Raw genomic sequence first — 15,659 nt, 5'->3', positions numbered from 1 at the left:
GACTGCGTTAGAGTAACACTTTCTGTGTTGTGCCCCACCAAATCCCAACAGCTCGAAGTTGCGCACCAGCGGGCAAACACCAATTTTCAATGAATTCAAGGAGCGCATTAATTTTTGAAAATTTTAAGAGCCCTTAAGATCATTTTTGAAAGTCCCTAATTGTCAACAAGGTGTATAAACTCTGAATCGGGTACTCTCTCTCTCTCTCTCTCTCTCTCTTTATAAGAAACACAGCTTTTATCTTGAAGTTGCAGGTCATGTATTGATTTGTTGGTTTGGCATTAGCACTTGTTTTGTTTTATCACTTATATAATGTGATTTTATGTCTTCAAAAATAATTTTAATTAGTGATTGACAAATAACCTGTGACTAATATTTCCCAATACGTTAAAGACTAAAATGCAGATATTTAAAAAGAAACATTAAAAAGACTTGCTATGTAAATAAATTCACCAGACAAATCGTGTCATCCATTGGCGGATTCGGAGTGACCCACGAACTCTGTGCCGGAGCACTCCACTCTGGCGGAGGGTTACAGACGGGAACCTACCAATGGAACACATGCGCTCCCTTTTGAGTAAATGGCAGAATAAAATGGAACACGATGCGCGTGTCCCTCTTCTTGCTTGAGTGGGCATACTGGGCAGAGCGAAGCTACGCTAGCAAAATGTGAACTCCGACGCGAGGCGCAACTGATGCGACCGGTGTCCATTGGCGCGGCTAAAGTTGGCCTGTTTCAAGGCACGTTTCAAGGCTTGCGACTTCGTGTCGAATCCGACGATTTTTGCAGAGTATAAAAAGTTGCTCCGTGGAGTGGATCTCGCGATGGAGCTGCTCCAGATCTGCCAATGGAACATACACAGAGAATTCTCAATCCGCCAATAGAATAGACTTGCTCCGCATGGTGCAGAAAAAAGTATTACAACAAGTGCTCCGAATCTGCCAATGGATGACCCCAAAACAGTATGGATTGAGAATATTCTTGTTTTGTTTTTCTAGAAGGCTGTATTGGCCATCATTAGCCTTCTGTGAATAATGAATTTTAGGTTCAAAGCGAATTTGAAGCAAATAGTGATTTTGGTCGAATAATTTCGAATCGGATTTGAATAGTACATATTGCATATAAAGAAAAATGGGCATATTTATCATGACCTAACTAAATTACACAATATTTTTGAAAATTGAAGTAGGGCCTCTATGCAAATGCCTTTTTTATTGTTCAAAAGAAGTCAAAAGAACTTTGAGTAGTAGCAGGATTTGGCTTTCAACAGGATGCGAGTCTTAACCTTTAAAATACGTAACATTTTAAACTTTATTATACTTAGAGCATATAAGCTGTCATAACGAGCTTTTAAGCTTAATAAAATGAATTAATTTGATGGTAATATTTTTAATTGAAGGGACCATGCGACCTTTTTTCAAGTAGCCATGGAATGGATTCACTAAAGATGCTTATTGTCTCATGAATTCACCGCCGCAAAAATGTTTAGAATCCGTCCAGTACGCGAGGAGTTGCAAAAATTTCTCGCACGCTGCAAGTGCATTCTCTCTTTTCGTCGCGACAAAAGTGCTCGAAGCTAAGCAGGGGGGGGGAATGCCACGAGGAACGAAAATAGGTCACGCGTGCTTTCTGAGGATGGGGATCCTTTGCCAAAGAAGAGAGCACTGTTTGGCTGTCTTTGAGAAATTATTGTGAATCGCATGCCACGTGCTGCGCAATAATATTTGGCTTGCGTGTCCTTGGTAGCCTCGACTACCAATCGGTAACGTTTTCTGACAATTCAAAAAGTGTTGCAGAACCCCTTTAAATTTGAAGGGGAGCTTCGCGGCAGAGCGGATTTCTCCTGCATAGGTGCTTTCACGGTTCACCATCCCTACACTGCAGTGAAACCATCTTTACAAGCAATACACTCTGATTAATATGCCTTTATTCGTTCCGTCCGAATACACAATTTTCAGTAATATAAATTGCAATCGAAGCGAATTCGAATACTCTACTATTCGTCTGAATATTCAAAGCATTCGAATATTCGCACAAGCCTAGTCATCATCATTACCATAAGCCTGTCTTCTGTCCACTGCAAGGTTGTGTAGTTGAGAATATCAGCCTGTGCCAGCTGATGACATTTTATGCATGCCAATTTCTTCATTTAATCATACATAACCTAGCCCTTTGTCATTACTTCTAAACTTATTCTAAACATTGTACAGTGTACCTCTTAGCCGCACTCCTTGATTGGGATTTCTCTGCTTTCCCTGAGGAGGAGCAGAGTAGCTGTGAAATTTCTGTATACACCGGCTATGGTATTCATAAACATATATTCATATACAGTCGAGCCCGAATATAACGGCTTTACTTAAAACGAACAATATCTGCGTGACCATAAAAATATACATTATTTCAATGGCACCAAATCCCACTTGTAACGACCATCTCTGAGCGCCGCCGATTGTTTACAGCGAACGGAGCCGGCGCTCTGGCGACTTCCCGGGAACCCACTTTCGACCGCCGATAAAATCGGCGAGGTTCTCATAAATTAATGCCAACTACGCCAATCCTGCCTTGGCCACCCTCTAGTTGTCGCTCTCTCCGAGCATTTTTTTATTAGGTTACCCCCCCCGACCCCTCGTCCTTTTTACCCACTCCGCATCGCTCAGGAGGATCGCGTTCTCACAATGCCACCGATCTATCGAAGACCGCTAAGGTCAGCTGACTGGTCTCCCCTCAGTTTTTCATCGCTGGCTACACTAACGTTGGCATCACCGGTCTACAGCGACCACACTTTGTGCCAACATTGTCGGCTGCCGACTGTACCCGATCATCTGCGTTTTGTCTGGATCGGTGTCGTATCGTACCAGTGCACAAGCTTGAGCTACCCCACCGACCTTGATTATTCGCGATTCGTTGCATGTTTAGGACCTGTTCTCGCTCACTTCGTAATCCACTCAGCATGCCTTCTGCACGCATGTGGAAGCATAAAAAACGGCTGTTTCACGGAACAAATCAGGAATTATCGAAGTTGGCGGGGCCGCACAAGCCCATTGACGCCATAATGCGGATTTTTTACTTCTGCGTGTGCAGACCTCTCTTCCAAGTTTTATTACACATCAGTTGCACGTTTCGCGGACTTTTCAAGCAAGCTACCCGACCAGTCTTCCTCCCGCTTATTCCAGTTTTCAAGGTCGCCTTCCTGCCGTTCGCTCTCTTTGCTCCCCTCCCTCAACTTTAGTGCACCTCCTTCCCTGTCTCCACCACTCTGCGATGCTGACTCGAATTCCGAAGTTTTTTTTTTGTTTTTTCTTTCTCTAAAAATTGGCCCTGAGCAGTTCCACACGTCCTGGCTTGTACGTCATGCTTGCACGTTTTGCTTGCTGTTGGTCTGCGTCTGTGGTCAAGATGGCAGATGGAAGGCCTTCCGCACTGTGTTAAGAATCTATTGGGTGTTTTCCTGCCGTTCAACCAAACGTCGAAAGTTTAACCACATTGCTCACAGCTATTGACCGCCCCGTAGCCAACTGGCCCCCCTTCAGGTGCCCCTGTATGCAACTATAGTGATGGTGAAGGCTCCGTGGGTAAAGCTGATGGCTACATGTGTGCCAAACTGTTTTCACGAGGCCAACTTCGTCGACGTCGGACCCGATGTTGAGTCTGAAGCTTCCGAACAAGACTACCCCGGCAACGATTTGAGGCAGCACGTCGTCGGCTTTGACATGGAAAGGCGGGACTTCTGCTGCGACGATTTCATTTCAGTTAATGATGATGGCGACACTGCGGAACAGTGCACGGAGGAGGGCATTGTGAATGAAGTGCGCGACAAGAGCGACTTGGAGGAATCGGATGATAACGAGGACGAAAATTTAAAGCCAGTGCCCACAAGCGTGCTTGTAGTGATTGGCTACATTAAAAGTTTCAGGCAGCTTGTATATGCCATGGGCCTCAGCGAAGAGCACGCTGCTGCTTTAAATAATCTCGAGACCACCCTTATCGCTTCTGCTCTTCGAAACTACGTGTGTTACAAACTTTTCCACGAAAAAAAAAAAAAAAAATTGTTTTCACTCGCAACTATTAGAGCTGCATTTCATTTACTACGAACTTCGGGATACAGTGAACGAATGCCGCGTCACACACAGGTTCGTAATAAGTGGGCTCGACTGTATGTTTAACTCTTTCGTTATCGCGTAAAAATGGTTGTTTTTCATATGTTTTGGGAAATTATTTTTTCCAATTAGAAAAGTACTCCAGCACGCATTGCAGCATTTTAAACTTTGCACAACGAAATGCTCTTTCCAAAAAATTTATATTATAGAGCAACAAAAATATTTTAGAATGAATAAAAAAAGTGAGAAGTATAGAATTTTTGGTCACAAGCTGGTGAACAGTGCAATAAAAAACACTATACATGCAAAAATATTCAAAAGAAATAAAATTCAGAATATACACTTCGTAGTAAAATAACCCAAGAACAGTATAAAAAATAGTGAATGTTGTACAAAAATGTTTCTCTTCACATAGACAAAGAAAATCAGAACCGAGGTGCTGCTTTGTGGTGAAGCATTGCATAGTTTTTTTTCGTGAGACACAACTGTAGTTGTACACTTTTTCTCAGTAATACTTGGAAAGTAAAAACAGCGCAAAAAATATGGACAAGAACAGAGGAAGAGACGACACCGCGCTTTTTTACTTCCCAAGTATGAACCACCAGCTAGCTCAACTTTTGCTATTATTTCTCAGTAAACTTTTGTTGTGTTGCGATAAGTCTCCTAGTGTTCCGATAGAAGTAGATGGATACCCATGATGTGAATAATTTTTCTATAAATGAGATGTCCAATGAATTTCACTGTTTCACCTAGCATCACCTCTTTCCATGAGCCGCCTTACACCGCATAGGTTGGCGTTGCAATATAGGCATCCAAGCATAATTCTTTGCATTTTCGTGCATATTGTATTAAAAAAATGACAATATCGCGTGCAGTTCTAAAACCTTTTGCACTGCTTCGTAGTCAGGGCCAAGATGTGCTCCGGAGGCCTTCATGCCGTTAAGAGAAGCTCTGCAGCCAGCACCAGCACACTACGCCCCAGCGAAGTGTGGACCACGCACGTAACCAGACTAACTATACGATTGTGCACAAACATCAGAAGCTATACAAACTTGCGGTGTAAGAAACAACTTGAGGATGTAAACAAAACAAACCCAAGAACGCCTGTGGTTATCAGGCTTATGCAAAACATAGTCGCCTCTCATATTGAATAAAGGAAGGAAATTCTTGAGGGCTCATTTCTTTGGTTGACCAAACTTAATGAAAACTAGCAGACAATGAAGGCAAGGAAAGTATAGAGAATGTTAATTGTACTGTTTTATGTTTATTGTAATATAGATGTGAAGAAAGTAAACTGGACGGAAAGACAGCTTGCCACTGGCAGGGACCGAACCTGTGACCTTCGGAAAGGTCACATTCGTTATACATTTTTTGGGTTCACTATCTGCTAATCCTCTCATTTTATGCTTCATGTATGCAGTACTAGAACAGCATCCATTCCCTCTCATAGTGTTTCAGGCAACAAGTCCTGCTTCACAGACTTAATAGAGCATGATCACTATAACGAAGAGTTACCCTTACCTCATGCCATGAGTAGACTGGTTCCGCATATTACGCCAGAATTGAGGCAGCCCTAGAAGAGCTTCAGTGAGTAAAGCTACGAAGCCTACAGCCTCAACCACGATCTCTACATCAAGCAGCAGGTACAAGAGGGACCCCGAGCAGAGTGCAAAGGTGGCCATGAATTCTACATAACTCAGGAAGTCTGTCCATGCCCAAAAGTGACGCCATGGAGAATCTGAAAGTCAAAAAGAAAATTAACACAATTTAATTGCTTTTATAAAATACAGCAACACACTTGTGAAACAATGTAGACCCTCAAGCATTCAGCACAAGGACAGAGAGAAAAAGAATGCTTCCTGGCAAAATGAAGAGAATTACGCAGATGCATAGGAAATTGTAAGACAGTCAATGTGGGGACAGAATTGGCAAGAGAAAAGCTCTAGAAGGATGGCGCTAAAAGTGAGAAAAGCAAGTAATCATATGACTATGGTATATGGAGTGTGGTCACCTGTCATTGGAACACGTTAAAATAAAGTACATTCAAGCTTTTCTTTCTTAGGAATCTAAAATCACCTGGCTTTGCAGCAGATAAGTCCTCGCTAAAGGCACCAGTGATTTTCTAAATTGTTGTGCACTATGCTTACATTGCTTGAGGCAGCACTTGCATCTAAAATACCAGAAAACTAAGCTGCACAGTGGTGAATCCTCCTTAATAATGTACCATATGGTACAGGTGAATGTAATGATGTCTATACCCATATGCTAGATCTTGTTTATTATCCCAATGTTTGGAATAATTAAGGAAGGAAGAGTAACACCCTGACATTGCTTTGAAGAAGAAGGTGTAGGACCTGGTATGCTAGCTACCCAATGCAGTTCATGATAAGCACAGCAACTGAAACAAGTTGCTTTAACTCTGTGAACTGCGAATTTCAGCAGCATGCACACCAGTTTCTAATGCACACAACTATATCTGAATAAAAAGTGGTGATCAAGAGAACATGACACAGGCAGCTACAACTGAAAACGGCACTTACAATGAATAATGTAACAAGGGATAACTAGGTGTGCTGTGCCACCAAAGGTCCCTTAGGCACGATGACTACTTGTGATGCTTCTTTGGCCTCTAAGAGTAGCGCAAAAAGAAATGCCACAAAGCAAATTTGCTTCATGAACAGGCAAGTGCCTCAGACATCAGCCCTTGAGCACCTTTTAAGGATGCACACCTCTGTAACCCTTGAGTTACAACAATGGGAAAACGTTTATCATGTCAGTCAGAGAGTAAAAGCAGCTATTCCCGCTGTGATTCTGAATATTTTTCATTAATGGCTCAAATAGCTGCTAATAGATAACAGTGTGCATCAATAGAAAGTATTTATTTTTAAAAACGATCATTAATCACTATATTTACACTACAACCTCAGTAAGACAAAATGCAGAAATGATTATGGTACATTGCATGTGCACTGGCACTGTTACAGTGTGCATATTGCAACATGCACACAGGGCACGAACAGTGTCTGCGATTACCGAGTTTCAAGGAAGCAAGGTTACTTTACACAGTTCACTAAAATGCAAATTGCAGATAGAGCTTCTTGGTTTTTTTCAAGCAGCATTAGAATCAGTTGCTACCGTATTTATGGCTTTGCCCTTGATGCAAGAAAAAAAAATTGACCCCATATCAGCATGTTTCACTGCAAGTGCCATCGAAAGACGATAGTCTTGCATGTGAAGGGAGTGATCGAAATGTTTATTTGATGTTCTGCACGAGAAAATCGGTAAATTGTATTCTGGAGGCACTACATTAGAGAGTTTCGATCTATGCATTGAAGGCGAATGAGCGCATTGAGGCACGTTAGACACAAGCGTTATCTGGCAGTTATTTTCGAAAACGAAGGAAGGCGAGCATACCTGTCTTGGAGGCGATAAGGTGTAAAACGCAAAGCGATGGGCAGGTGCCACCACCGTGTCGTTTTAGCAAAGCACTAGAAACACTTGCCTTTTTGAGCATCACGTTGCATTGTCAGTGCACCGTGATAAACGCTACGGTCCTCAAAACTACTTATGTATAGCTTCTCTAGTATAAAGACACACATACAAAATATTAACGTGCTGTTATAGTGCCTCAGATATGTGCAATAATTGCTTTTTAATTGACAATCACACATGTATGAATGCTGAAACTTGAAAAATATTGGCGGCCGCTACGAATGGGGTTGACCAATTGGGGTATCGTTTGGTGCCATTTGAGGTATCATTACAATGGACAAACAGACAGACAGACAAAAATTTTTGCGTCAAAGTACCCCAAGAAAAACTATAGTCTTTAAGACAACTTTGTTTACGCCATCAAGAAAGGGGCTGCGAGAAGCAAGGGACATTATCCTACTCACAGTAGGCCTCCTCTACAATCTCAGGATAGCCTCCTGAAGTTCGGAGTTTTCACTGAACATGACAGCTTCCCATAGCTCAACTAGTACTTGAAACACTACCAAGGTTAAGGGGAAGAAAGTGGTTGTTAAATTGCCTCATAATATGAATTAGGTCTGCTCTTCTGGCAGGAGAAAACCTGCAGGCTGCGCTAGGGTGCATTTTATGACGTAAGTAAAGAGAGAAAACAGTCAGAGTTGGTAGCTTACGCTGTAGCATGTCATGCGAGTGTTATGACTGAAGCATTAAAAGCGGGAGGGTCCAGCAACCTAAGTGGTGATATATGTAAGTAATCAGTCTTCGTAGCAAAAATGTGGCTTTCAGATGAAGGGAAAAAGGGTTGAAGGACCCACTTACACTGGCTAAGCTGATGCCACCTATGTTTGAAACTGGCAATAAAATATTTGTGTTCAAAGTAGCAGCTCCTCATAATGGAAGAGCAAATCTTCACCCCCCTCCAAGAATTGCTGATTAATTATTCATTTATTTAATTATTTATTTGTATACCCTTCACGTCCGGAGGGCATTACATGGGGGGGGGGGGGGGGGCTTTTACTAAGGAGTGAAGGATATCACAATTCATGCATACAGCAATTGAAAAAGATTTAATGTAAATGCAATGCAAAACCATTTGAGACATAAAAATAACATCCAAGATAATTTTTGTTTGTTCAGTTCTCGTTCTGAAATGAACATAATCAAAGATCACATGCAGTAAAAAAATTAATTGATTTTTTAAAAAAAAGTAATATCGCACTCGAGAAACAAGTGGAGCGTCAACTAACGAGACTGATAATTTGATAGTGCAAGAGGTGAATTTCAGTATTTTGCAATGTGAGAAAAAATTTGACTTTATTGGTGTGGTATAATCTAGATGAGATGTGATGCGTGCAGGAAAAACTCAAGTGTGAGCGTTCTATTCTATCTCCTTGTTTCCTGTGCTTTGTTGTACTTTTCGCGCTCGACTTTTATGTTAAAAATTTGAGATGGTGAAAAAGACGCACTGCTATGGTAGAGGGTGTGAAAGAAAGATAACCAGGCAAGTGTTCAGCACAAGGTGAGTGAATACATGTTAAGGGTGCTTTTTAGTTTTGTGGCACTTTGAAATCGAGAATGAGATGACAGGATGAACTAAGAAATATAATGACAGATTTGTTTTGAACCACTCCAAGTTGATTTGTCTAGGTGACATGACGAGGATGCCAAATAATAGATGCATATTCTAATGCAGGATGAATGGACAAGCTATAAACTACTAACCTGGTGTCACGGTTCACGAAATGAAGGCATTGCTTCAAGAGGTGGAGCTTCTTCAAAGCTATACAAGTTGTGTACTCTATGTGGTCATTCCAGGTCAACGTTGAAATAAATATTACACCAAAGTATTTATATGTCCAAATTGTGCCAATTGTGATATTGTGAATTGTGCATGAATTAGTCTGACAATTTGTTGCCATGTTAAACTTGAGGTGCTTTGTATTATTTACATTAATCTGCGTCTTCCATAGGGAACACCAATCTGTTAGATTAGTGAAGGCTGACATCAAGTGCTTAATAGTTGTCGGAGGTATTATTTCTTTATACATTACGCAGTCATCTGCAAACAATCTAATTGATGCATTTATGTTGGCTGCTATGTCACTAATGAAGTTTTAAAAAAAAGTGGGCCAAGCACTGACCCCTGTTGTACTCCTGATATGACGAGTGGGATATTCGAGATATGATTTTGTATTTTGACAAACTATTCACAATTTGTCAAAAACTGTTCAGTTCATTTTCTTGCTTTGTGGTCCAGTTGGAGATAGTGTGCTTTTAAAATCAAATGGTTGTGAAGAACGCAATCAAACGCCTTCGAAAAATCAACAAAGATTGCGTCGACCTACAGTGACAAGTGCAGTGATTGATGAAGACCTGCAACTGATGATTTGAGGGGTATAACATCCCAAAACCACGATATGATTATGAGAGATGCCCTAGTGGAGGGCTCTAGAAATTTTGACCACCTGGGGTTCTTTAACGTGCACCCAAATCTGAGCACACAGGAAGACCTGTAATGCAAAGAGTTGAGTTTGACAGGAGACGTTTTTGCGAAAGCCATGCTGACTTATGAGAAGTAGATTGTTGTCGCTTAGAAATGTCATGATATGTTTTTGTATTATATGTTCCAGTAACTTACAGTTACTTGAGGTTAATGATATGGGCCTGTAATTGCTTCGAAAGGATCTGCCACCCGACTTAAATATGGGTAATATGAACGCTGACTTCCAGTCTTCTGCCATGCATACTGGATCGATGAATTGCTGAAATATAAGTGAAAGTAAGTAGGCTGAATGATGCTTGGTTAACTTTAGAAGTTTAGTGCTGATTCTGTTGGGACCTAGACTTTTCTTAAAGAGGCCCTGAAACACTTTTTTAAGTAACCATGGAATGAATTCACTGGAAGAGCTTATTGCCTCACGAATTCAACGTCGCACAAATTTTAAGAATACGTCCAGCATGAGTGGAGTTTAGTGCTGATTCAGTTGGGACCTAGACTTTTCTTAAAGGGGCCCTGAAACACTTTTCTGAGTAACCATGGAATGAATTCACTGGAAGACCTTATTGCTTTACGAATTCAACGCAGCAAAAATTTTAAGAATACGTCCAGCACGAGCGGAGTTAAAAAGATTTGTCACACGCTGCAATCGCATTCTCTCTTCTCTCGTCCCAACGAAAGCGCTGGAAGTTAAGCAGGGAGAGATGGCAGGACCACAGAGAAACGTCGTCATGCGAACATCATGACCTTGAGCCCATTTTTCTTTTTTTTTTTCTTCGAATGCATGGCTTTTTCAGTGATCGCGCGCACGCGTGGACAAGTGGCGGCCTCTTGCGGCGATCTCTGTAACGAGTGAGCGCACCATGTCCAAATCAGCCAATGGCTAATAGATGGGCTAGCTAAGTGTGATTTTTAGGTCAAATACGTGATTTGTAGAGAGAAGAGAAAGCAGTTTTTAGCTGACTTTGAGAATTTATTGTGAATTCCAGGCAACGTGCTGCTCTATAATATTTGGCTTGCATGTTGTAGGGAGCCTCTACTACCGATCGGCAGTGTTTTTTGACCATGCTAAAAAAGTGTTGCAGGGCCCCTTTAAGCGAAACACATTTTAATGCACATTGTATGCTGTGTGCTGTAACTATAATGGGTACAAAAGAAAGTGCCACATCAGGTTGAAGACACTTAAGTGAACTATCTAAAGGTAGTTCATTTGCAAATACCGCCGCAATATTGTTCAAAATCTTGGTGCATTCAGTTACTGGTACTGAACTGCCGTTGTCCCCTTGAAGCGTTGGCACTAAGTGAATGTAAAGCAAACATTTTCATCAAGCCGATTTGTTTTGCAACTTTGAAGAGCAATTTTTAGTCTATCAGAGGCCTTTTTGTACTTGTGCTTTATGAATACATCACATTATAGAAAACCATTTTGCCTAGATCTACAGAGCCAGTGGAATTTGAGCAAGAAGACTATTTCTGTTCAAAAACATTTCAGAGAATTAATTTCAAATGATCAGACAGACATCATATATACATACTTGGCTGCTGGGTTACCTACACTGTTCACTCCGTATTCCAAGTGTTTTCACTTGGAATAAGGAGTGAACAGCGTGGGTCCTGTTTTGAATTCCTTTCCAAGTTTTCTCTTATATATTGTATGTATATGGCTAGTGTTGCACATGAATGACCCACATGTTTTTCTTATTGCCTTAAGATCTATGGGTAAGTCTTCATGGTCAGAGTCATGGCAGCAGTGATGATAACGACCATGACTATGTTGCGAAAAAAGCCAGAAGCACCAGCATCCCAGCTGCTTCAGCCGTTGTCAAAATGCTGCGAAGTCAAATGCGTGATGTGCAAACCCTTTATCCGAACTTGCAAATTTATTCGCACTTGCAAATTCGTGGTGTACAAACCCTTTATCCGAACTTGAAAATTTGTGCTGAAATGTATGCACATTTTCTTCACTTTTTATACTAGCTCTGTTCATGTGTGCTCGTGCTTTACTTGCCTTGGATGAGGTACAAGTTCAAGTTGCTTTTTGTATGAGTATTATTCTACATGTTTTGTGGTACTGTCTTGTTGTGAGGCTATTATTTTGTATGTGTGCTGATCGGGAGCTAGTGCACTGCACAGTGTTTTGTAGTTTGAGGGGTCTGTGCTGCAACAGCCAGCCTAGCATTGGTAGGAATCATTCAAAGAGTCCTACAACACTTTTTAAGTAATCATCGAATGACTTCATTAAGGAGTTTATTGATTGACGAATAACTTGCCACAAGCATCTTTTGAATCTGTCATGTATCAGCAAAGTTGCACAGATTTGTCGCACGCCTTAAGCATGTTCTCCCTCAACAGTACGCTATTTTGAGCCAGTTGGTGCATCATTCAAGTGTTCCCTCTCGTTTCATTCCAGCTAACCTGCTGAAAGCTTTGTAGGGAGAGATGACAAGAGGGTAAGAAGACATGTCGATTCACCAATGCACATTTTGTCCTTAAGCCTTTTTTTTTAGTGAAGCTGTTAAGCTCTTTATTAGGCCAGTTTCTACCACCAGAAAAACTTGAGCAACTCTTAGCATAGCATGAAAAAATCTTAGTCCAGTGAGGAAAGTGAACCCAGGTTGTCATGTAGCAGGCAGTCTGAATTCGACTGAAACACACCAATGTTTCTGTAGGAAGTGTGGAGCAGTGATCCGCCTGTTCTTCAGCGAAGAACTCTAGAAGCATGTGTTGATGGGTTAGTTGGTAAGACATTATTATGTGAACTTAAACGGTGCTTGGAAGGAGGCATTAGGGTAGAAGTAAACCGGATGAACGCAGCCTGTGAGCGTCACTATGGGAACTGGGTTTCTTCAGCAACGCCCATGTTCATAGGCAAACGTGCCCTGATATGCCAACTGTGCTGTCTGCAAGGCCTAAATGGTGGGAAAGGAAACCTTCATTTGTGATGCAGTAGCACCCTCTCCCCTCTTCTCCCTCTCTCTCACATCACTCCTCCCCCTCTACCCCTCAATTCACTTTTTCGTCCAATCGCCATACACCAATTTTACAAGTAGGCTGCCATTTCTAAAGCACTTCATCACAGCAGCATCGCCTAGCGTCTGCAATGTTTTGCTGTCATGCTATTGTGTGGGGTTCTGCGGTGGTGTTCACAAGGTATTGTTCCTTGTGGTACATGGCCAAACCACAGCAACGCTTCATAAGTGTAAAGGTTCTAGTAAGTTAGAACTATTAGGAGGCTGACAGCCTCCTAATAGCTGAAACAGAAAGCAGCAGTGAACCACAAGATGCTCCCGCAGCAGCCCCATACATAAGGGGTGCATAAGAGGTGCATAGAATTCCAATTCAGTTCTTGAAGGGACACTAAAGGCAAATGTTGAGTTTACGTTAATTGTTAAAATAGCGGTGCAGAAACTTTGTAGTGCTAGTTTCGTACCAAAGAAGTGGTTATTTTTAAATATTATCATGTTTTAATGGTCTGCATCACGTTAGCACACTTAAACCACCTGCGTGTGAAAGCGGACTCTTTTCTGTTTCCATGACCAACGTTTCCCACTTTTACTATGCGGCTGCCGACACCAGTAGCAGCAGAGAGAAAATAGCGGGAACCACAGTACTAACACCGGCCACTGAACAATTTTCTGTAATCTTAGAGGCTATGATCCTGCTTGCTTGGTTCAATAGGGCCCTGCTAGATAGCACCACTTTCAGCCTAACCAGCCAAAAACTGAACTTTTGAACTACTCCTGCCATTCCCCATAGTAATGCCAAGTGGTGCTTTTTTCTATAATCCCAACAAAAATGGACAATCAGCATTTTATTACATATCTTGATGCATGAAAAGTTATTTCTTCATTGCAGCTAGTTTGATTACTAGGGATTAATTATAAGTGAACACTCTCACGTCATCGTGACCATTTCACAAATGTCCCACTCGTAGCATAAGGCACTTATTTTTCATTTTTTAAACCATTAAAATTATATAAGCAAAAAGATTCTCAAATAGTAATGGGAAACCAGCAGATATTTTCTGGTATAGAACTGTAAAAAATATGAATTAACTGAATGATGGAGTTTGAATAAAGAGGCTTTTAAATACATGGAAAGAATGAAGGGCCAGCCATAAAACTGATTTTTTTTATATAACCGAAAGTATGAATTATCAGAGTTTCAATTATCGCGAGTCTACTGTACTTCCAAATATGGAGCAAACCTCTCTATTGTGTAAACATGGCTGTAAATATCTAAAAAACATCCCTAACATACTGCAATAAACAATAAAACCAAAGGACAGCGGTTCTAAAAGTTTCTGGCCTTCATCTATCGCACGCAAAGCACTCCTTAAGTCAGTTTTGTCGCAGTACTCTGTTGTTGTGCCGAAAATTGTAATAATATTTCGAAGGAGCCACTAGCTGTCATGGATTACAACATACCTGGTTCATTAATTACATGTGCTGCATATCTACGAGTACTAGTATGATCATTGACATTAGAAAAACTTTACAGGCAGACACAAAGAGCCGTTCATGACCAAGACTGAAGCTGGGGTTAGGGTACGCATATAGCTAGCTGAACTGAAAAAAAGGGGTAGATAAAGAACCACCAGCCCAGGAATGGGTGCTTCTCTGTGTCTGATTTCATTAAAATGGCGCAGTCTACAAAACCTGAACCATTCAGCTGAAGCCATCTGTCTTCGTCGGCCACTTACAGTGAAGCTCTATCAATCTCAGGAACGCCATCCAAGCTTCCTCGCTCATGTACACCAGGACCCTACTACAGACAGAAGGACCTATGCCACCCTTCAAGGATGGTGTTCAGGCCTCCTCAGTCACCAAAAGGCAGGTTTACACCGCCCTCGTCAAGACAACGCACAGCCTCATGCTGTCCGTGAGCTTCTCGTGGCGACAACCTTTCGTTGAAGACTTCATCGGCACCTGAGCTGCTGAGGGGTGCTGCCCAAGATCCCTCTAATGAGAATTATGCCAAAGTGGGCACTGTAACCACCCCATACTCCTTGGACATCGCTGTTGTCTCTTTGTGTGGATTAGCCAAAAACACTGGCGAGCTTTCTCATATCATCTGGTGACTCTGTGTCACATTCAATGCCTTGACAGTGTAGAGCTTTGCCCTGTTTTCTGCAATCATGCTGGAATATTGCGCCATTGACACCATGCTAGACGTAGCCGCCTCACATGACCTGGAGGCCAGCTCACCCGAGCAACAGAGAGAGTTCCGGAGCACCCTCATGCAGCTCTCGCACCTGCTGGTCTGCGCACCAGCTTGTCTGCTTCACTTCGGCACTCTTTAGATTTCTGCCTGCCATCCCACCATTGCCAGCCGCCAGCGAAATACCGGAGTTCCGTGGCTTTCATGACCATGCCAAACTGGTGGTGACCATCAACACTACCTGAGCTTGAATGACTTGGACGGAACTGCAGAAATTGTTGGTGGCCATACAGCACCTTTAGGATGGCGCTGCGGCATGGCACAGATACGAAGGCATGAGGCAGCGGTCCTGGATGGAATGAAGTGCAGCCCTGATTGCCACCTTCGGCTAGATTCTCTGTGCCTCCAGCGAGCCCAACTCTACTTACGCCGA

The 15,659-nt window shown here is 42.0% G+C and overlaps 1 protein-coding gene across 2 annotated transcripts in view; it reads right to left on the bottom strand.

Moving 5' to 3' along the window:
- LOC119177155 (solute carrier family 66 member 2) overlaps window positions 1-15,659 on the bottom strand; it is a 59,246-nt gene that overhangs the window by 9,467 nt on the left and 34,120 nt on the right. For both annotated transcript variants that reach the window (XM_075878232.1, XM_037428554.2), the window contains one exon: window positions 5,620-5,836. In XM_075878232.1, the coding sequence (XP_075734347.1) occupies window positions 5,620-5,836 (217 nt within the window). The remainder of the gene's footprint in view (window positions 1-5,619; window positions 5,837-15,659) is intronic.

Source organism: Rhipicephalus microplus, chromosome X (genome assembly GCF_043290135.1).
Source record: "Rhipicephalus microplus isolate Deutch F79 chromosome X, USDA_Rmic, whole genome shotgun sequence".
NCBI lineage: Eukaryota > Metazoa > Arthropoda > Arachnida > Ixodida > Ixodidae > Rhipicephalus > Rhipicephalus microplus.
The sequence above is the reverse complement of the archived record's forward strand: the minus strand, read 5'-3'. Positions and strand labels throughout refer to the sequence as shown.